Raw genomic sequence first — 20,160 nt, forward strand, 5'->3', positions numbered from 1 at the left:
TGATACCTGTGCACACAGTTTCAAAAATGAAACAATTTCTTGCCAGAATCCAAAAATCTTAGGATAATCTAGAAAGAGATGAAGGAAAGATCCCACTTCCCTCTTGCATTTGTGACATGTACCATTGTCAGTCAGCCTCATTTTATACAGCCATATCTGGTCCACTTGACAATGGTAAAGAATTTTATATTGCCTCAAGGGGGAAGAACAAAACAAGCTCTCCGGTTTTTATTCTTTACACACACATGTATAAAGTAAGAGGTCAATTAAAAAAAAAAAAAAATGCTCAGCACCTAAGGGGTATATTTACTAAGCTGCAGCATTTAGGGGAAAATACTGTGGGATTTAAGAAGCTGCTGTACTCGGTACCTCAGGTTAGTAAACTCCATAGTATTTTGCCTGCTGATTAAATACCGTGGAGAAAAATACTGCAGCTTAGCAGAGCCATGAAATTATCACACTATGGTGATCCCACATTCTGAGGCTACCATCATCTTAAAGAGCCCTATTAGTTCAAATATGTGCCCCCCAGTCACAAAAATCTCCTGGGGGGTCTGGTGAGATCCCCTCTTCCATCCCCCGTCTCCTCTAGATAGGAGCAAAATTATAAAACAGGCTGGGATGGTGCCATTTTGATAATGATGGGTGCCGGGTCCGAACCTTGGAGGTACTCCAGGCCCCACTAACTCGCCAGGTATTTAAAGGTACACCAAGAGGGGGTGGTCAAAGGGAAGGTTAGGGTGGGGGAAGAGGACTGGAAGCCTAGGGCAGTTCATTTGGGATTAAAAGGTGAGGGGATTGAGAGGGAGGGAGGGGCTTGTACCAAGAACATTTTCTTTTCTTTCATTACATTTTTCAAAACTGGGGCCACCTCAAGGGAGCAGCAGGGTGGGGGGGGGAAACAAGGGGTCTCACCAGACCCCCGAGATTTCTTTTACATCTGAGGAGGGCACATATTTGGGTTAATAAGGCCCTTTAAGCACAGGCCCAGGAGCATACTAACATCAGTTATTGTCCCGGTGCTCCCTGGGAAAGTAACTTTAAATCAAACAACAAAGCTTGCAAATTTTCAGGCAAGCCACATTATTTGATTTACATGGTTTTGCGTATTAATGAGCCTATTAGCATGCCTTTTGATGGAGACTGCACCTTTGAAGGATATAAGCAGGATGGAGTCGGAATCGGTCCAGAGGGTGGCTATTAAAATGGTCAGTGGTTCTTCATTCTAAAGCATATGGGGATAGACTTAAAGATCTAAACATGTATATCCCAGAAGAAACGCGGCACAAGGGAGATATGATAGAGACATTTAAGTATCTCAAAGGTTTCCATGCACAGGTGGTCAGCTTCTTTCAATGGAAAGGAGGCTCTAGAATGAGGGGTCATGAGATGATGGTGAAAGGGGATAGACTCAGGAGCAATCTTAGGAAATATTTCTTTACAGAGAGGGTGGTGGATGCATGGAACAGCCTCCCAGTAGAGGCAGTAGAGACAAAAACAGTATCTGTTTTTTAAATACCTTATTTTTATGGCTGGTTGACTGTAATCCACTTAGAATTGTAGATTTGGGGAGCCGAAAGAGGGAGAGCGGAGGACCCACCGAGTCCTGCAGGCGCCGGCAATTGTGAGAACTGATCGCAGCTGTGAGGGCTGCGTGTGCCGGGTGTTATCAGCCTGTGCCGGGGCTTTAAAACCCCGAGAGAGCCAGAGTGTGTTGGAGCCGAAAGAAGGAGAGCGGAGGACCCACCGAGTCCTGCAGGCGCCGGCAATTGTGAGAACTGATCGCAGCTGTGAGGGCTGCGTGTGCCGGGTGTCATCAGCCTGTGCCGGGGCTTTAAAACCCCGAGAGAGCCAGAGTCTGTTGGAGCCGAAAGAGGGAGAGCGGAGGACCCACAGAGTCCTGCAGGCGCCGGCAATTGTGAGAACTGATCGCAGCTGTGAGGGCTGCGTGTGCCGGGTGTCATCAGCCTGTGCCGGGGCTTTAAAACCCCGAGAGAGCCAGAGTCTGTTGGAGCCGAAAGAGGGAGAGCGGAGGACCCACCGAGTCCTGCAGGCGCCGGCAATTGTGAGAACTGATCGCAGCTGTGAGGGCTGCGTGTGCCGGGTGTCATCAGCCTGTGCCGGGGCTTTAAAACCCCGAGAGAGCCAGAGTGTGTTGGAGCCGAAAGAGGGAGAGCGGAGGACCCACCGAGTCCTGCAGGCGCCGGCAATTGTGAGAACTGATCGCAGCTGTGAGGGCTGCGTGTGCCGGGTGTCATCAGCCTGTGACGGACTATAAAATCTCGCGAGAAGCGGCGCTTAGTCGCCGCCGGCGCGCGCGGCTTAGACCGGCTTTGACTGTCTTTGGCTGGTTGGCATCTGAATCCTCCTTAAATTGGATTTATGGGGCGGAAAAGGAAGGCCAGAGCTTATACATCTTCTCCGGTCACCCCCAGAATCGGACCGATGGACACTCTTCTAAGCAGACTCAATAGGCCATCAGAGGACGTGGATAGAGACTCTTTTGAAGTCTCATTAAGTCCTGGCCAGAGACCCACACCCTCCCAACCCCCGGGTGCAGCAACCGTGGAAGGATCCACAGGAAGTGAGACTGCAAACGTAAGTAGAGCTGAAACCCCTCCCGAAGTGGAGGGAGCGGAAGCTCTACACCATTTGTCTTCTTTACAACAGGAAGGTGAAAGTGGAAATATATCTCCACTTCAAGTAAGCATCCAAGCTGTTGACTTGGATGCATCCAAAGTTACGTTAGGGGATCTTTGGAGGATGTTATTGAGACTTGATAACAATGTTACTCAGATGAACTCCTCTCTTTCAATGATGGTTAATAACAATAAGGTATCTATTGCTGAACAGGGTAAAAAATTATTGGATATAAATGAGAGAGTGAATAATTTGTCAACTAATGTTCAAAGTATACAGAGTGTGGAAACAATACGAGTAGCTGATAATGTAATGTTGCATAATGACATTGAAAATTTGGAAAATTTAATGCGGATTAAGAATCTCAGATTTGTTAATTTTCCATATTCAAGACTATTATCCCCGTATGAAATGTTTGTTAAATATCTAAAAGAAAATCTAACCTGTAGAAATGAGGAAATACCTCTTATATCTAAGATTTATTATTTCCCATTTAAAGTTGATAAGCCAGGTGGACTGGAGGATATACAGTCCCCAGGCATATCAACTTTTCTAGAAGAATCCTTAGACATAGTAAATAAAAGAACAACTTTGTTTGTCTCTTTTGTTCAGGAAAGGGACAAGGAGTTTATTTTTGAGAAATCTCTAAAAAACCGAGAAATGTTATTTTGTGGTCCAAGGCTACACAGGCTCGTAGGAAACAGTTTTTAATGTTGAAAACTAAAACATTAGAGCTAGGGGCAACTTTTTATTTAAAGTTCCCCTGCTGATGTTTTGTTAATTACCAAGGAAATAAGTTTATTTTCTCGTTACCTGAACATATGGAGAAATTTATAAGAGATAAAGAACTTGAAAAATTGAATCAAGCCTCAGTAACTACAGTGGGTTAGAAAAGTAATGTGTCCTCCTTATCTCCATACTTAAAATTTCCTAAGAGTTTATTGCTATTTGGCTCCCATTATATTTTAAATAGTGCAATAATTGTATAATTTTGTGGAAATTTATTGTGAGTTTATGCAATTGCACATTTATTTACTTTTGATTGTGTAAGAAAATTATTAATCATGTAAGAATGATTGAAAATTAATAAAGATATAAATTATAAAAAAAAAAAAAGAATTGTAGATTTGTAGGCTATAAGTCTTTTAGATAAATAATTTTGCATGCTAATGGACTCCTTACCATACTTGTGGTGCTGGGAGAAATAACACATGGTAAATGCCTAATGCAGCTTAGTAACTGACCCCCTTAGGTGTCTACATTTCCAACACCTAAATTTAGGAGGATTTTCAGTCAAATTTAGGGATTTAGTCCCTAAATTTTCCTAGATTTAGATTTAGTCCCCATCTGGTTTGGGGGCCTTCAATAAGCACTTAAAAAACATTCCTTTCCCCTAGCAGGTAAAAGTTTGTTAGTAAACGCTGTGGTACCTTCTCCTGATCTTGACTGGATCTGATTGGAAGTGGGCTGGAGATATATAAGTGTTTAAGAAAGTGGGAGATATGCACGTCTAAAAGTTGAGGGTTTGTTTTTTTTTAATATATACAGTATAAATCAAATCAATCAATCAATGTGTGACTGTTTTTAAATCGGAGTTCTCCAAGAATGGGTACCATTCTCACACCATATACAACTCTGCATAAACTCTCTTGGAAACTGCCTTAATATTGTCTTTCATATGTTAACCCCAGCTAGGGAAACATATAATGAAAAGGATCTGATGCTGTTTCTCTGTGGGTTTCCAAAAAAACCATACATTGGTTGGGTAGATGGTGGACTGGACCTAGATCAGAGGCTTAATAGAACAGTTTTCTACTGCTGGATAGGGAAAATAAAAAAATCAACCTTTCCCCTCTGTGACCACCAGAGTGCCCCCAGGCACCAAATATTCTCTTTTCCCATTCATTGGTGAACCCAAGACCTCAAACTCATAACCCTGGCATTACTTAATCAGAGTTTTAATAGCTTTTTGTTCAAAATTATCACAACTTTCTTTCTGTGAATCTGTGCGAGTACTGATGAGATTATGGTTGAAGAATGACTAATGCACATGGGTTGTTAGAACAAATATTGGTCTTGATGCCCTGCTAAAGGAAGGGAAGATTAAAGTGTTTATTTTGTTGCTAGTGTTATCTTTGCTGTGGGATTCTGTGACCCATTCCTTTGTGATTTTTATTTGTCGAATGACTGCTAGTATCCCAGAATAGTTTCTTAACAGGAGGAAATTTCTAAGGACAAGGGAGCTTCTTTAATGTAGTTAGTGTCCATCATTCCTCCAGGCGCCACTTGGTAAATGCCTAGGAGTACTCCTTGGGCTCTCCTGCTTCCATTGTAAAGGATGTCCCTGCAGTGACTAGAACGACTGACAGGCCTATAGGAATCCCCAAGACTCCTCACTTAGAATCATACATGAATCTCTTCCTTCAGAATCACAATGAAGAATACCATCTCAGAATATCCTCTTAAGATCACTCTACTCTGAGTTCACAAAGGGCATACTCCTCCTAGAATTCCTCTCTACATACACTTAGGGGTAGATTTTCAGACGAGCGCGAATAGCCTACTTTTGTTTGCGCTCCAGGCGCAAACAAAAGTACGCTGGATTTTAGTAGATACGCGCGTAGTCGCGCGTATCGGCTAAAATCCTGGATCGGCGCGCGCAAGGCTATCGATTTCGTATAGCCTGCGCGCGCCGAGCCGCGCAGCCTACCCCCGTTCCCTCCTAGGCCGCTCCGAAATCGGAGCGGCCTAGGAGGGAACTTTCCTTTGCCCTCCCCTCACCTTCCCCTCCCTTCCCCTACCTAACCCACCCGCCCGGCCCTGTCTAAACCCCCATCCTACCTTTGTCGGGGGATTTACGCCTCCCGGAGGGAGGCGTAAATCCCCGCGCGCGAGCGGGACTCCTGCGCGCCGGGCCGCGACCTGGGGGCGGGTACGGAGGGCGCGGCCACGCCCCCGGGCCGTAGCCACGCCCCCGTACCCGCCCCCAAAACGCTGCCGACACGCCCCCGAAACGCCGCGACGACCGGGCCCGCCCCCCCGACACGCCCCCGACACGCCCCCGACACGCCCCCCTCCGAGAACCCCGGGACTTACGCGAGTCCCGGGGCTCTGCGCGCGCCGGGAGGCCTATGTAAAATAGGCTTCCCGGCGCGCAGGGCCCTGCTCGTGTAAATCCGCCCGGTTTTGGGCGGATTTACGCGAGCAGGGCTCTGAAAATCCGCCCCTTACTTAAAAGGAATAAGCAAAACAGTGCTATCCTACTGCACCACTACAATTTCCATGGGGGTCAATATTTAGAGGCTGGGCTAAGGGGCCTATTTACTAATACTCCCATTCTGTGTATATGGCAAAAATGCTTAGTAAATGACTCCCTAAATTAGTAGTGGCTATTCCCTGATTAACAGCCGTTTATGGATTTCTCCTTCAGGAACTTATTTAAACCTTTTTTAAACCCAGCTACGCTAACTGCCTTAACCTCATCCTCTGGTGATGAATGCCAGAGCTGAATTGTGCATTGAGTGAAAAAGAATTTTCTATGATTTGTTTTAAATGTGCTATTTGCTAATTTCATGGTTAAGTGATAGTTTTGGGAAAACGTTTAAGGACACATTACAAGCACCAGAATTTAGGGCCTGAGCCACACATATTTTGTTGCAAGTCTAACAAGACCCCCCCAGAAAAGTAGGATTACATCTCTGTGATTGTAATTCTACCTTGAGCTGAGATTCCTAGTTTAATGTGCTTTGACTTCAAATTGACAGGTTGTTTCTGATGTATTCTCTTCAACAACATTTTCCATGTACATTTTCATTCTAATCAATACTAGGGAAATAGCCATCAAACCTTTGTAGAAAGCACTGCTAGATAGGGCTGTTGAGAGCTCTTCACATCTCTTTCCCTAAGATGACATATTTATTGCTAGGAAAATATACCCAACCTCCTCCCTGTTGTGTACATAGCAGGGAAGATCGCACACCACTGTTTGCTAGATTATTATGAAAAGAAGTATAAAGCTAACTAAAATGTTATTTTCACTCATTCAGTGCTGCATAATTAACTTTATACTTTTTATTGAACTTAATACATTTCTCGACTGGCTTTCAGGACTGAACGCTCCCTTCTGGTCTAAACATTTATAAGGTAAGTTGCACATAATATGGTAATCTCATTGCTTTTTAAAAAAAAATATATTCAGTCCATAGGAGATAAAGGAAGATAAAGGTAATATGAACTATGTGGGGATATTTTTCCTAGAAACAAAGAAGGCTGGGGGGGGGGGGGGGGGTGACTTGATATCAGATGCACAAAGGGAAGTTGTAAAAAAAAAGTGATAACCAGTTCCTTGTCTCTAGCAGAATGAGAGAACATGTGCTTAAAAGGTAGTCGAGGAGATTTAAGTCAGACGTTTGGGTGTGACGGTGGGACTGGATGTTTAGAATGTGCCTGTATAAGAGGTTTCTGAGTGGGGGGGGGGGGGGCCATGAAATGGGTAAACAGAACATGGTTTGGAAAAAACAAAACTGTGACCGTGCAAGGCCTTTCAGTGTTGCCTGTTGGCACCTGTTGATGTGCATCATATTATTATATTGTATATTATGATATGTACAGTGAAGGTATACTGATCCACTTCATGTGTTTCTGTACTGTGCAGATTCAGAATAAAGATTAAAAAAAAAAAAAGTTTTCAGCTGTAGGGTAATTTAGGCACAGTCACTGGAGGCTTTTAAGAGCACATTGTGCAAACATCTCTCTGGGATAACTTAGGTAGTTTGAATCTTGCCATGAGGCTGAGATACAGATGAGATGACCTCTTAAAAGTCACTTTCAATCCTTTTGATGAAGCTATGATTCTACCACACAAATGTAGCCATTTAGAGACACACAAAAAGCACAAGCATGGCAATACCTTTAGCAAAGGCAATCAGGGTATTAAAAAAAAAAACAAAACTACTTAGAATAGTTTTGATATCAAGGTATATTGCCTCAATTTAACTATCACCTTTGGTACAAAATGTAAAATAGAATGAATAAAAATTATTCATTCCAAGACTTTAAGGATTGCAGAAAAGACTATGAGTTAAAAATGCTAATTTTTAAACTCAGTCTTTGATGCTGCTGCCATCTTCAGGAAGAAGGATAAAGGAAAAGCTTCCAGGCTTATGCAAAAGGGAATTAAAAGGTACCAGCTGCTAAGTGACACAGTTTCTGGATGGAGCGTGTGGGCCTGTCCTGGCTTTTAGCTGCCCCCTTCTGATGCATTTTGGTACTTGCAGTGCTGTTTTCAATCAGACAATGCAGGACTACAGACACACCCATGCCCTGGCTTCTAAGTTTAAAAATGAAAAACAGTCAAAAGCCTCCACTCTGGAACTCAGATCACTTGGCAACCCTGGTAATTTTGAGGTCGATATTCAGCCACTGAGCAGCTAACTTAACCGGGATATTTAGCAGCGTGGCTGACCCGCTGAATATACCCGGCTGATGCTCTGGCGGGTTTTCTTTGGGAATCTGCTGAATGTCGAGAGTCAGCGTCCATGTATCACATAATTTTTAAATCCTTAAGGTCTATGACAGCAACTCCCAAACCTGTCAATAGGACAGGTTTGGGAGTTGCTGTCCTATTGACCCGACTGGCTGTGGGGGTCCTATTGACCCCCACAGCCAGTCGGGTTTTCAGGATATCCACAATAAATGTGCCTGAGATAAATCTGCATATATTGCAGACCCAGTGTACGCGGATTTTGCTCAGCCGTATTGATTGCGGATATCCTGAAATCCTGACTGGTTGTGGGGGGTCAATAGGACAGGTTTGGGAACCAATGGCAAAGGGTTTTAAGCAGGGCCCTCTCTGGCCTATGGGCATCAACGCGGCATGACGGTAGCTCTGGCTCTGCCAGAGACACAAAGAGCACAATTCTCTTTCCTATCCAACCCACTTCCTAATAGAAAATCACTTGTTCCCTTGCCGTGGTGAAGCCTGTCTCTGTCCTTAAGGCAAAACCAAGCCTTATGGAATGGGTCAAGGAAAGCATGTCCTCCCTTTCCCCGGCCTAGCCTTAGCTGTGCTGGGAATGGGGTGGAGCGTTCTCCCTGTGGAGCCTCAACAAAGAGTAAAGAAAAGGTGGTTGGGAGAAGGGGAGGAGCAGAATTCCTCGGTTTTTGCCCTCCTAGCAGTAGGGCCATATTATACGCTTTCTCAAGTTGAATCCCCCCTGATACTTCTACTGGGAGAGAATGGAGATGGCATCGAGGGGCAAGAGTGAGAGTCCAGGATGATGTCAGGGAGAAAAAAAAAAAGAGAGTTTGCGGGTAGGGAGGGGGATAGAGGCTCAGATGGAGTTTGAGGAGTTGACAGAGGAATTCTAAAGAGTGTAAAAATGGCCTCGGGCAGAGGTAGGAAAGACGGGAAGTGAGAAGAGAGGGAAGGAGAAACTGCAAAAAGAGAACATTACACAAAGAAATAAAAGGGTGAAGAAAGACATCGAAATGCAGCATGAGAGATGTCAAAGGTAGAGGGAAAGACGGGTGAGGTGAGAAAGGAAAAAAGGAGTCAGAATAACCTCAGAACCAGAAGTTAAATGGAAAACTGACTGTGTTTTGGGACAAAAGGCTGCCAGAGGGGTGTAGAAATTACATTTTTTTTTTTTTAAATTAAAGTCAGCTTTTTATTTTATACCCTGAATTAAACCATTTTGGGTAACACACATTCCTCATGTAGAGCTTTCAGCTTAGCATAAGGACAGATTGGTTGAATTATACTTTTCCAGTGCATGAATGAGAGACATATACATTCGACTCTATGGTTTCGAGATGGCCTCAAAGAATTTTTAGAAAGAGAATCTGTATACTGTTTGTGTATAAAAAGAAATTACCTTTCATCTTAATGTAAAACTCCCCCAGGAGATTTTCCATCTCTGCTTCTACGGTGCACATATTCTGCAGAGCACACACACAAAAAAAAAAAAAATCAGACTCGGGACCAAAATTATACCAAGAGATTTTCCATACATAAGGCTCCAACATGAATGCTAAGCAGAAACTGATTTAGTGCCACAAGCATTATATCCACTTCCCCCCCAATTCCCCGATTCTTGCTTCTGTATAGGAGGGGCCTTCTCCAATAAATAGGTTTGAAGATGGAAGCAAAGAGTTGTGGAGGTCTCCCACCAAGACAGGGACTCAGAACCAGGCCCTTGGAGGAGAACTCTCCATTCCATTTCCGGGCCACTATGTTCCCACTTTTTAATCACATCCCTCCCTCTGCTTTGCTTGAGCTGCACTAAGGCCGGAAGATGAGGATGGCTCAGCTGGCCATCTTCTCTGACAATACACATGCCTGCCCCATTTCCCTCCCCGAATTATTGTTTTTATTGTAGTTTTTTTAAAAACTGGCATTCCATTAATCTCTTCTTCAAGGTGCCCTCTTAATGGACAAAAGCTGCACAGTCGCTCCCCCTTGCCTAGCAGATGACGAGCAGAATGCATTTCCAGTTCAGAGATCCTTAGCCTGCCTGCTTGTTTTTACTGCATTTTAAGATCGTCTTTCTCTCTCCCAGCCCCAGCTGTGCAGTGGTCCCGGATCTTGTCTCCAGCAAGGCTGGGGAAATCACATACTAGCTCTTGAACCCTTCTTTCTGAAACAAGACCCTGGTTTTGTGTACAGAGCAGGAAGGTGTCTTGCCACTAGTAAGTTCCCTACTTGTGAAGACTTGCCTATAAGCTATGTAGCTTTGAAAGAGGGACTCAGATCAAAACAAGGACTTTAAGACTTGAAAATGCTACACAGGTGTAAATGGAACATACTGTGCCAAAATTCTGGAAGCAAATATTTCATTTAGGAAAAAGCAGCACATGCTATTGTAACCCATGGTTTATATTCTTCTATTTTGTCCCATCAGTTTCCTCCTGCTCCTTTTGGACTGCCAGCTCAATTGGAACAGGCCTCTTCTTGGGCTACACTGCAATGAACCTTCATTTACTTCTACCCAGGGTACCTTCCCCCCTTTTTATAACCTTTCATCTAGCCCAGCCATGGCAGTGACAGTTCTAGGCCAGGGGCCACAGACAGCAGCTCCCTCTAGAACCCAGCTAGAGTGCACCCCAAGACATCACAGTTGAGCACTGGCTGACCAGGCTGAGACTCCCTACCCCCAGGGACATGACCACTGACATTTCATATCTAAGAAATGACCACTACCAAAACAAGGAGCATAAAAGCAATCCACACCATATTTAATTATATCAAAACCAAAACAAGAGAGGACTCAGGGAGTGTTCAATTCAATTAAATGGTTGTCATAAAGAAGTGAAGGATAAAGTCCCCTCAACTCACATAGACAACATTTATTTATTTATTTATTTTTTGGTTTTTATATACCGGAAGTTCCTGTATAAAATACATATCACTCTGGTTCACAGGTAACAGAGATAACTATCGCCGGGATGGCGGTTTACATAGAACATATCGAACAATTAATCTATTATAAAATACAATCTATTATAAAATACAAACTAAGATCAACTTGGAACATATAACTAAAGCAAAATAAAATTACAATATTGCTGTAAGACAATATTTTTTATTGGCTATTTTTATATTTTTATATATTTTTATAGGCGCTATTTATGTAAATGATAATAAATAGTGCATCTTTGTAATTTTTAAGGGAAGGTTATCCCCTCTTTGTCATCAGCAGCACTTTTTTTTAATACCATTTAAACAGCATCATTTGGCTCGGAGTTGAATATTTTGAGACTTCTCTTGTTTTGCTTTTTGTTATATTTAAGAAAAACATATCTTAGTGTACCAAAAGATCGGTGCTGTTCCTTCAACAGTTGCTCATAGAGGAGAGTTCCTTTTTTTTTTATGAAGTATATTTTGACCTTTTCTCTGAAAGATTTGTATTTCTAACAGGCACTCATATTAAAAGAATGTATTCTGCTTTTGCATTTTGGATGGTTGCATTATCAAATTGTCCTTTAAAGGAGATACACTAATTAGGTTGTTTAAAATATCCGTTTGCTTCTTTCTTGGCCATATTGCATTCTCTATTGGTCTTACTCTTGATTGCCTTTCTTTTTTTGGCCTTAGGTATTTTATTTCTTTGACTTTTTAAAATTTTGGACTAAAAGGTGTGTCCTTGCTATTCTAAGTGTGCTTCCTCTTTTTAAAATCTTCTTCCAGAATTCTTGTTGTTGATTCAGCCTTCATACCTGTTTCACTATAATGCCTGTCTGGTGTCTCCAGTGATGATCAGTACAGCAGTGCCCTGAAATACTTAAGATTCTATAATTGTTTGGGCAACCAAGTTGAAAATGAAGGAAAAATCAAAATGAAAATGGGGATGGGAGACTGGAAAGGGACTCTTAGTGATTTTGTCTATTTCAGTTGCTAGTTAACCTAGAGCTTCAATGTACTAAACAAGTCATATGAAGTTAGCTACCATCAACTAATAAATCAAGTAGCAAATACCTCGGTGTACTCCTTATAACTTTTATTGATCTCAGACAAGCTCTCTCGGGCGGCTTTGCTGGAAGGGGACATTGCGAACGCCTGCTTCATTTTGAAGGCACCTTCTCGGAGGCGCCTTCGGTTGCCATAGGCTTCATATAACTCATCCACCTGTTACAAGTGAAGAAAAAAACATGAAGACAAGAATCACAATTAATGTCATCTTTCCAGGAACTTGAAGAGCTACAGACCCTTCACCACAATGGGACAATCTTACTGCCACCTCCACATATCCTGCAGGTTACACTAAAAAGTGAAAAAAAAGCGAATTAAAAAAAGCATTGCTTAGGAAGGCACTTGACTAGTGGCAATGCTGGGAGCCACTGACACATGGTGGGGACGGATGGAGTACCTTGCTGCATAGGCTTCTCGCACACAGCCATCCAAGCCAATCGCTTCCACCACAATGAGGTGCCTTCTGAGCAGAAGCTGGCAAATTACCTGGTGCCTGCTGTCTTCTGTTTATAAAGTCCCCCCCTACAAGCTTAGGACCAAATTTAAGAGTCTGGCAAAATTAAAGCAAAAGACAAAAAAAAACCAAGCCTGGGAGTCAGTTCATATGCAGAGTTTCAAATCCATGCACATCTTGTCTACGGCTTCAATTTCCTCTCGAAGGAACAAAGTTTTCATGGAAAAAAAAAATTGTGTAAGCAACAGTTGGTGCCACTCAGGGGTAAATGTAAGGATCGGGGTGAAGTTCCCCTGAACTTTTTTTACATACATTTTTGTTTACACAATATGTTTTTGTGAATCTTTCAGAAGTTGCAGAAGTAAAGGCCAACAAACAAGTTTTTTAGTGGATTAATTTAAAAGTAATATTTGTGACTCACTTTCCAGAGCTAAGCCTTGGGGGAGGGGGGGGGGGGGGGCAAAAGTATACTATTTCCATATTGTACAAGCACACTGAGTGGCAGGCTTTTTACATGTTTTTGGCTGAACCTTAAATCTGGTCCTATGTACATTAAAATCACAAAAGAATGCAGAGTAGAAAAGGAATTATGATAATTAATGGAATGAAAAATTGCCTATTTACGCAGAGTCCCCTTCAAAAGGATTAAATATACAGTACAGCCTGAATAGGGCAGGTGCATAAAATAGTAAGTCATTCTCTGTTCCAGAGGCAACAGGTTTTCTCATCTTGTCAGCTTTGCATTTAAACACTCTGGGTGAATGTTTCATGTGGGAAGGCAAAATGCCCCACAGAGTGATTCTGTCACCGATCACAGTCTTCACTTCAGTGCTAGTCATACCTTTCCTTCTGGTTCTGACTTTGGAGGGGGTTTTTTTTCCTGTGTTTTCCTGAAGTAGAACAGAAGCAGTACATCTAATTATAGGCCTTAGATCAAGGTCTTGTGCCTGCTCCTGGGAGGCTAATCCCTCCTTCTATATAGTGCCCCCACCTTTGCCGGAAAGAGCTGTCTCAGAAGTACTGCAGGAGGATTAATCCCCTGAGGGCAGAAGGGGGGGGGGCGTGCAATTTAGGCCCCTTGACAAAATTGCCTTGGATAACTTAGTGCAAGGCAATTCTGCACCATTTGTTGCTAAATTATGCCTCCCATACATTTCTATAGAATTACAATGGAGAACAATAACCAGGACAACAAAAGCCACCTTGCTTTGTGCCCTCCAGCATGTGCCCTGTGCCATGTGAGTCATGAGCTGCTGGTAGATTACACAGGCTGCTGTTGAAAGAAAATTTAAAAAAAAAAAAAAAAAAGCAGATTGAACTGCGTGCTGAATAAATCCATTTTTTTCCCCTCTTTCTCTCTGAAATTTCAGGAGGCCCATCTCCTGTGGACTCCCTGCTGTGAGGAACGCTGAACACAGGAGAAGGGTAACTTTCTGAAACAAGAGACATGCATTCCACTTTCAAAGGAAGGGTTCATCCCAAAGGTTCAATGGAAGCTTTATGTCTTTAATAATAGCTATGTTGTTCTTGCTTTCTGGAAAAGGAGAGTGAATGAGTGTGTGTGTGTGTGTGTGTGTGTGTGTCTATCATATGACCACTTCTACAAAAATCCTTCTTCTGGCTACACAAAACTCCATGGAGACATTTTCCCTTCTTCTTGTCATTAAACTGCACATATTTTGCAACTGGCATAACCTGTAATTATCTCCTAAATTAAAATAAGACAAACTATCAATCTCAGATATAATAACCAATATATTTTCCCTAAGATTACGATATGGTAATGTGTTGGGTACATTAATAATAAGCCACCACTAGACTGTAAGAAGAAGCGCAACAGGAAACTAAGGCCGGCTTCTCCTCCACACCTGTCTCTGTTATTTTTAACTGTTTCTTATATTCTAGTTTCCACCTGTTGTCCTTTCAGAGGGTAACATGCCAAGGACCCAGAGGGTGAAAACAGGAAACTGCTGCATTGGTTATCTATGGCACTCATGTAAATAGCTAGATAGCTGGACACAGTCAACTTGTGACAATTGTATTTCTTGTGAAACAAGACAGATACAAGTACATAAATACATTCAAGGCCTGGGTGAGGGATATTTAACCCGGTCCTGTGTGTCATTCTCATTGCACTTCTTTAAAGATTTGCAAGACTAGAGGCCACAGAGACAGCACTACTACATCTATTAGTTAAAGGTTTATAATGCTTTCTCTCAAATTTAATTTTTTTCCCCTGTATTCTTAGCTCACATCCTGCCTCTCTAGTACATGTGCGCAGAGCAATTTCAGGTATGTAAAAGGACCGATTTCTAGTTACTCAGCCTACGGTAGATGGCCCCTAAAGTTTCTGTTCATTCTATTTCATAAGAACATAAGAAATTGCCATGCTGGGTCAGACCAAGGGTCCATCAAGCCCAGCATCCTGTTTCCAAGAGGCCAAACCAGGCCACAAGAACCTGGCAATTACCCAAACACTAAGAAGATCCCATGCTACTGATGCAATTAATAGCAGTGGCTATTAGCTAAGTAAACAATAGAAACATTGTAATATATGGAACCAGAAGGGATTATAAAGCCCTTAATTAGATGCGCTATAGCATTGAAGGCTTCCATCTGAAGAGTGATGAATCTAGAATTTTCCCTTATGCTTCTGCAACCCCCAGATTAGTGTCCTATGAAGGATTCCAAGGGTCACATTCACAATTCCCAGAGCTACATGAACTTCCCATTTCACTCAAAATCTTCAGCCCCGATCCTACAGGATCCTGCTGCTTAAGGTGGAAGGAGGATGGGGGTGAGGATAGCCTCCTGGGCGTCAAGTCCCTGCTTCTTTAATAGGTGCCAATAACCAAACTGGATGCATGTAGATGGAGTTACCAACACAATTTTACTGATGATTTGGAGTAAGCATAAAACATGGTAGTCTCCAAATTTCTTCTATATGATATCCACAAAATAAGTGAAATGGGTAAATATGTGAATCTGCGGTTCTTGGATCACTTAAACCAATCCTCAAGGGCTCTCCTTATTCTGGATTTGAATTTCACAATAAATGTTGGAGGTCTCTTCTCAGTTTAAACTCCCAAGTCAATTGCCTTGGATCCATTTACTTCACATCAATTTCTTAATGTCTCCTCTCCTTTTCTGACTTAGTTGAACCAGATGGGCACAGGTGGTGCTGAACACTGGATAGGTGACCTAGACTCTCCTCTCCTTTTCTCCTCCACTCACATTGGACGCTGGAACAATATCCCACCTTCTCTAATACTTCTGCTGTGCTGGCACTGACCCTGTCAGGCTGAGAGAATCAGATGGGAAAAATAAAAACCAGCTCCCAAACAAAACAGAAAGGAAAAAGTGGAAAAACTTTCTTGCAACTTAAATTCCAAAAGGAGAAGTCCTCACTTACCCAAAAAAGGTAAAATAATTCAGAAAGTCTCGCAAATCTTCAAAATTCCTGGTCCTACTGATTGGACCCTAGGAATGTTTCTGGGAAAAGGAACTGAAAAGAAACACTTGTCTCCCTCCAACTTTCAAATAAAAAAAATCCACAGCTCCTCTAGGGGTCTCTGGCTTATATAGCATGGGAAACAACCATTGCAGCAGCCTCACATAGGGGTGCTCTGGCATAGAGGGTTTGTTCCTCTCTCTTTCTATAAATGCATAGCCTTTCTACAAGACCACACATTTGTAGGGATCTCAATGGGACCCTGCACTTCAGATCAATTTAAATGACAAAAAGGGACCTAAGATGATAATAGTTAACAAAATGACATACCCAACCCCCTCAAACAGAGCAAACACCTCTCGTAAGAAATATTGATACCCATACCCCTGACATAGCCCTTTTATGTGACAAATGAAGCAAGATTTGGATAGGGCCAGATTCATGATTTTTGCACCCCTGGCACAAAAGAGTCAATGCCCCTCCAACTCATCTAAGATATAGGGAAACCTCTCTCTTTACTGAAACCTAAATTATTTACATATAAATAAATAATCCCGGCATGCAAGAGACCCCCCTCCCCAACCCACTTCCTAAACTACCAATCCAGCCTTGCCCATTCCTTCACCCTCTCCTTCCTTTGCACCTTCCACAGTCATAGGCAGCTCTTCTCTTCCAGGGCAGCACTGGGTCTCAGTTTGGTTCTTTGGATCCAGGAGGTCAGAATCTAGTTCTGCCTTACAGAACTGGGGGCACTAGTTGAGTCGCCACAGGGGCTCCTTTTTCCGTCTCACTGCTCCACTCCCCCTCTCAATGTCCAAGGGTGACACCGAGCCACAGACCCTCATCTGATTTTCAGAGCCAGGGCAAGCTAGTCTCTCTTTACCCTTCCTAGGTGCTGAGCCACTTCCTCTGCGTTCCTTATCCTCTCTGCTTTCTTCCCTTTAAATCTTTCAGCCTTCACAGCCCTTCATCATTATCTCCATTCCCGCTGCTCTATATCATTCTCCTCTTCCTTCCCTTTGTTCTTTGAGACCACAGGAAAGGGGCAATACATTTGGATCTTTGTGATCTAATTATTCACCTTTCCAAATCCAGGCTTAAGGCAAGTTACAATGGGTAGTCCCCTACCACAGGGGGATATAGAATCTAAGGCCTGGATTCATCAATCCTCGCAGAATGATGAATCCTGCGAAAACGGGGGGCGGGGGGGGGGGGTGAAGGGGGGGATGGGCCTGCGAAAGCCCGCAGCCTTCGCACCATGGCAGTGCGCCAGATGCCGGCTTTCGCACTGAATAGCGCCACCGTGAAAGGTGGTGCTATTCAGTGCGCTACTGCCAACAATGAGGTTAGTAACATTATTGCGAAGACACCGCCGACTCCGCCCCTCCCCGCCCAGACTCCTCCCCTCCCCCTAATTTGCATTCTATCGCATGCGGAAAGTCCCTTTGCGCATGCGATAGAGGCTTATCGCGTGCGATAAGCCTTTGATAAATGACCCCCCTAAAATGGTAGCTGAGGCAACAGAGGGAGGGTAAAAGTGATTTGCTGGAGAATACAAGAAGCAGGATTTGACTGCTGGCTTCCCTGGCTCTTAGCCCCCGCTTCCATCCCCTAGTCTACTCCTGCATTGTGCTGTCAATAATAAATGAGAGGTCCCTTCTTTAGCATTCACTTTTCAGGTCTTAAGGTCTCTTAATAAAGATTGGTCTTATGGATATAGCTCATTGGTATGTTGTAGCCTGACGATCTGGTGACTTATTGTATTCGCATGCTCAAGAGACATTGAATGTTTATTACCATGCACCTAAAGTGAGGACCAGAATCTTTTGGGGGCTCTTCCTCTTTCAAATACTTTATCTCTACTCAAGGTGGATGAGACAAAATTGTCCTTTTGCTTGTAGGTTGTTTTTTTTTTTTTTTTTTTTTTAAACAGTAACTCTCTGCTTTCTGGGTTTTAAAACTATACGGTTACAATTTGCAGTGAATTCGGTACCAAATGATAATATTCTGCCCAGTATGACAGCACGTGTTTTATCCCTTCTGCTGAATGCTTTTATTAGTCAGATTGGAGCACAGGAGCCTACTGTATATCCTATCTCCAGAAGCAGAAAAATAGTCTAGAGATAGGATCTCTGCCCCGCGCTGGCACGGAGCGATGGGATGGATTCTGGACTGCAGCTTCCTTGGCATTCCCTTCTTCCATCCTTCCTTTTTCATTTTTACTACTTTTTTACAATTAGGAAGTTATATGTATATATAATTCCATTGATTTCCAAATCCTTTGTCTGATAATGCGTTCAGCACAGTGTCTCGCTTTGCAAAATCCTAGCTAGACCTTTCTGTCGGAATTCATGACGACAAATAAAACCTCAGGGGACCAGCTGGACAACTTGTTAGTGATACAATTTATCTGAGAGGTCAGCCATTTAAAAAAAAAAAAAAAAAAAAGGAGACAACCTGCAAGTGGAGGACTTAAGCAAGGATGAACAGATGCAAGCATTATCTTATCTTTCCATAAGATACAAGGCGGTACCTTAGGGCTTCCAAAATAACCCTGTCTAAACGCATGAATCATATGCTGTTTGACAGATCAAGTCACCCTTTGTCTACACTCTGAAGAGCTGCTATAAATATCTTCCATTTGCACTTATGCACCAGGGTATACCAGGCATGCTGGCTTGTGTATCTGTGTTTGATGGGGTGAGGGCAGAGAGTATGACAGATTTGTTTGCCAGTGGAAAGTTTGGCCACCTGTCTTTGTGCTTCCTGTTTTCCACACTTTATTTCATGCACAAATGAGTGACAGCAATGCTTGGCACTTGGTACTATTGTTATCCAAATGCAGAGGCCTGTTCATTGATAAAGAGTTCTTCTGAAGTTCATTCAGGAGTGTGCACTGTGAATACGCCCTGTGCTTTAATCATGGACAAACAGGAACTGGAGAAAGATCAGTACACCAATGTCTAATTGGTAGGGAACTCTTCAGAGAGAAACTAGCAGATAGGGTTTGAATCCAGCCTCATCCCCCTCCACATACTCACATACACACAAATCTAAAAATTCTGGACTCAGACAAATCTATAATCATAAGTTACTTGCAAAAATAAATAAATAAATTGAATCCTATATTAAATAAATACAATGTCTCAAAGGCCTCAAGTAGCTTGAGAAAACTGAATAAATCCCTTTGTCACAGGTTTTTAGGTCAATTATTTCTCTGAATCACATATCACATTATTAGCTTTGTGACAGTATGCATTATCCCATAGCCCACATTTCAGCCACCACACTATCTCATTTAAATATGATCAAAAGCATAGAATTCAATGGGAAAAAGAAAATAATTAAGGACAATGATATGTACATGCTTTTTGGTTGAAAAAAACGTTTATATTTATATTCAAGAAAAGAAAAGAGTGCTATACTTGAGTTAGGTAAAGCTCATATCTATGAAGACATAAAAATATGTCTCATCTCCTTTGCACTTTCCCTCACTGATAAATGAGCGGCACTGTACAACAAAGAGGAGCATTCCCTCCACAAACAGCACTTCTCAACTTTCTACAGTTCATTGTGCACTAAACCCCTTCTGGTATGCTATGCACTCACACCGATACCTTGCACAATACACAGCAAACCGTCCAAAGGTGGTGATGGGGGAAGGAGGTGGGGGGAAGGGCACGGAGGAAAGAATGGCCATCTGAATAGGAGATACCCATCATCAGGCTTGTATCTCATTGAGGCAGAACGCTATGTCATAGAGGCCCACTGGCACCTCTTCTATCTTCTGTACCGAAAGCCACATTGTATTTATAGAGAGGCAAAAGAAAAGAGTGAAGATACCTGCTTACAGAGAATAGACTAATGCCTCTTGTGTCTCCTCTTGTTCTGGGTAAAAGACACTGGGAAGGCACTCACTCAAACGCAAATATTAACAGCTGTAATATGGAATCAAACCATCTCCTGTCTAAGGCTAGGCACTACCAAATGTGGTCATAAACACAAGAAGGTCACTTGGTCGGCCACACACATGCACACTGACTAAGATTCTCGCAAATTGTAAAAGAAATGAGAGGGGGAAACTGGTAATCTGTTGATGTGTGTACATCTTCTGATAATCTAAACTATAGGTAAAATCTGGGTAAC

The 20,160-nt window shown here is 42.7% G+C and overlaps 1 protein-coding gene across 7 annotated transcripts in view; it reads right to left on the reverse strand.

Annotated features, from left to right (window-relative positions):
* RIPOR2 (RHO family interacting cell polarization regulator 2) overlaps positions 1 to 20,160 on the reverse strand; it is a 214,043-nt gene that overhangs the window by 97,800 nt on the left and 96,083 nt on the right. For all 7 annotated transcript variants that reach the window (XM_029590784.1, XM_029590787.1, XM_029590785.1 and 4 more), the window contains exons 7-8: positions 12,116 to 12,265; positions 9,516 to 9,579 (exon numbers count right to left, since the gene is read on the reverse strand). In XM_029590784.1, coding sequence (XP_029446644.1) covers positions 9,516 to 9,579; positions 12,116 to 12,265 — 214 coding nt within the window. The remainder of the gene's footprint in view (positions 1 to 9,515; positions 9,580 to 12,115; positions 12,266 to 20,160) is intronic.

The sequence above is a fragment of the Rhinatrema bivittatum genome, chromosome 2, assembly GCF_901001135.1.
Source record: "Rhinatrema bivittatum chromosome 2, aRhiBiv1.1, whole genome shotgun sequence".
NCBI lineage: Eukaryota > Metazoa > Chordata > Amphibia > Gymnophiona > Rhinatrematidae > Rhinatrema > Rhinatrema bivittatum.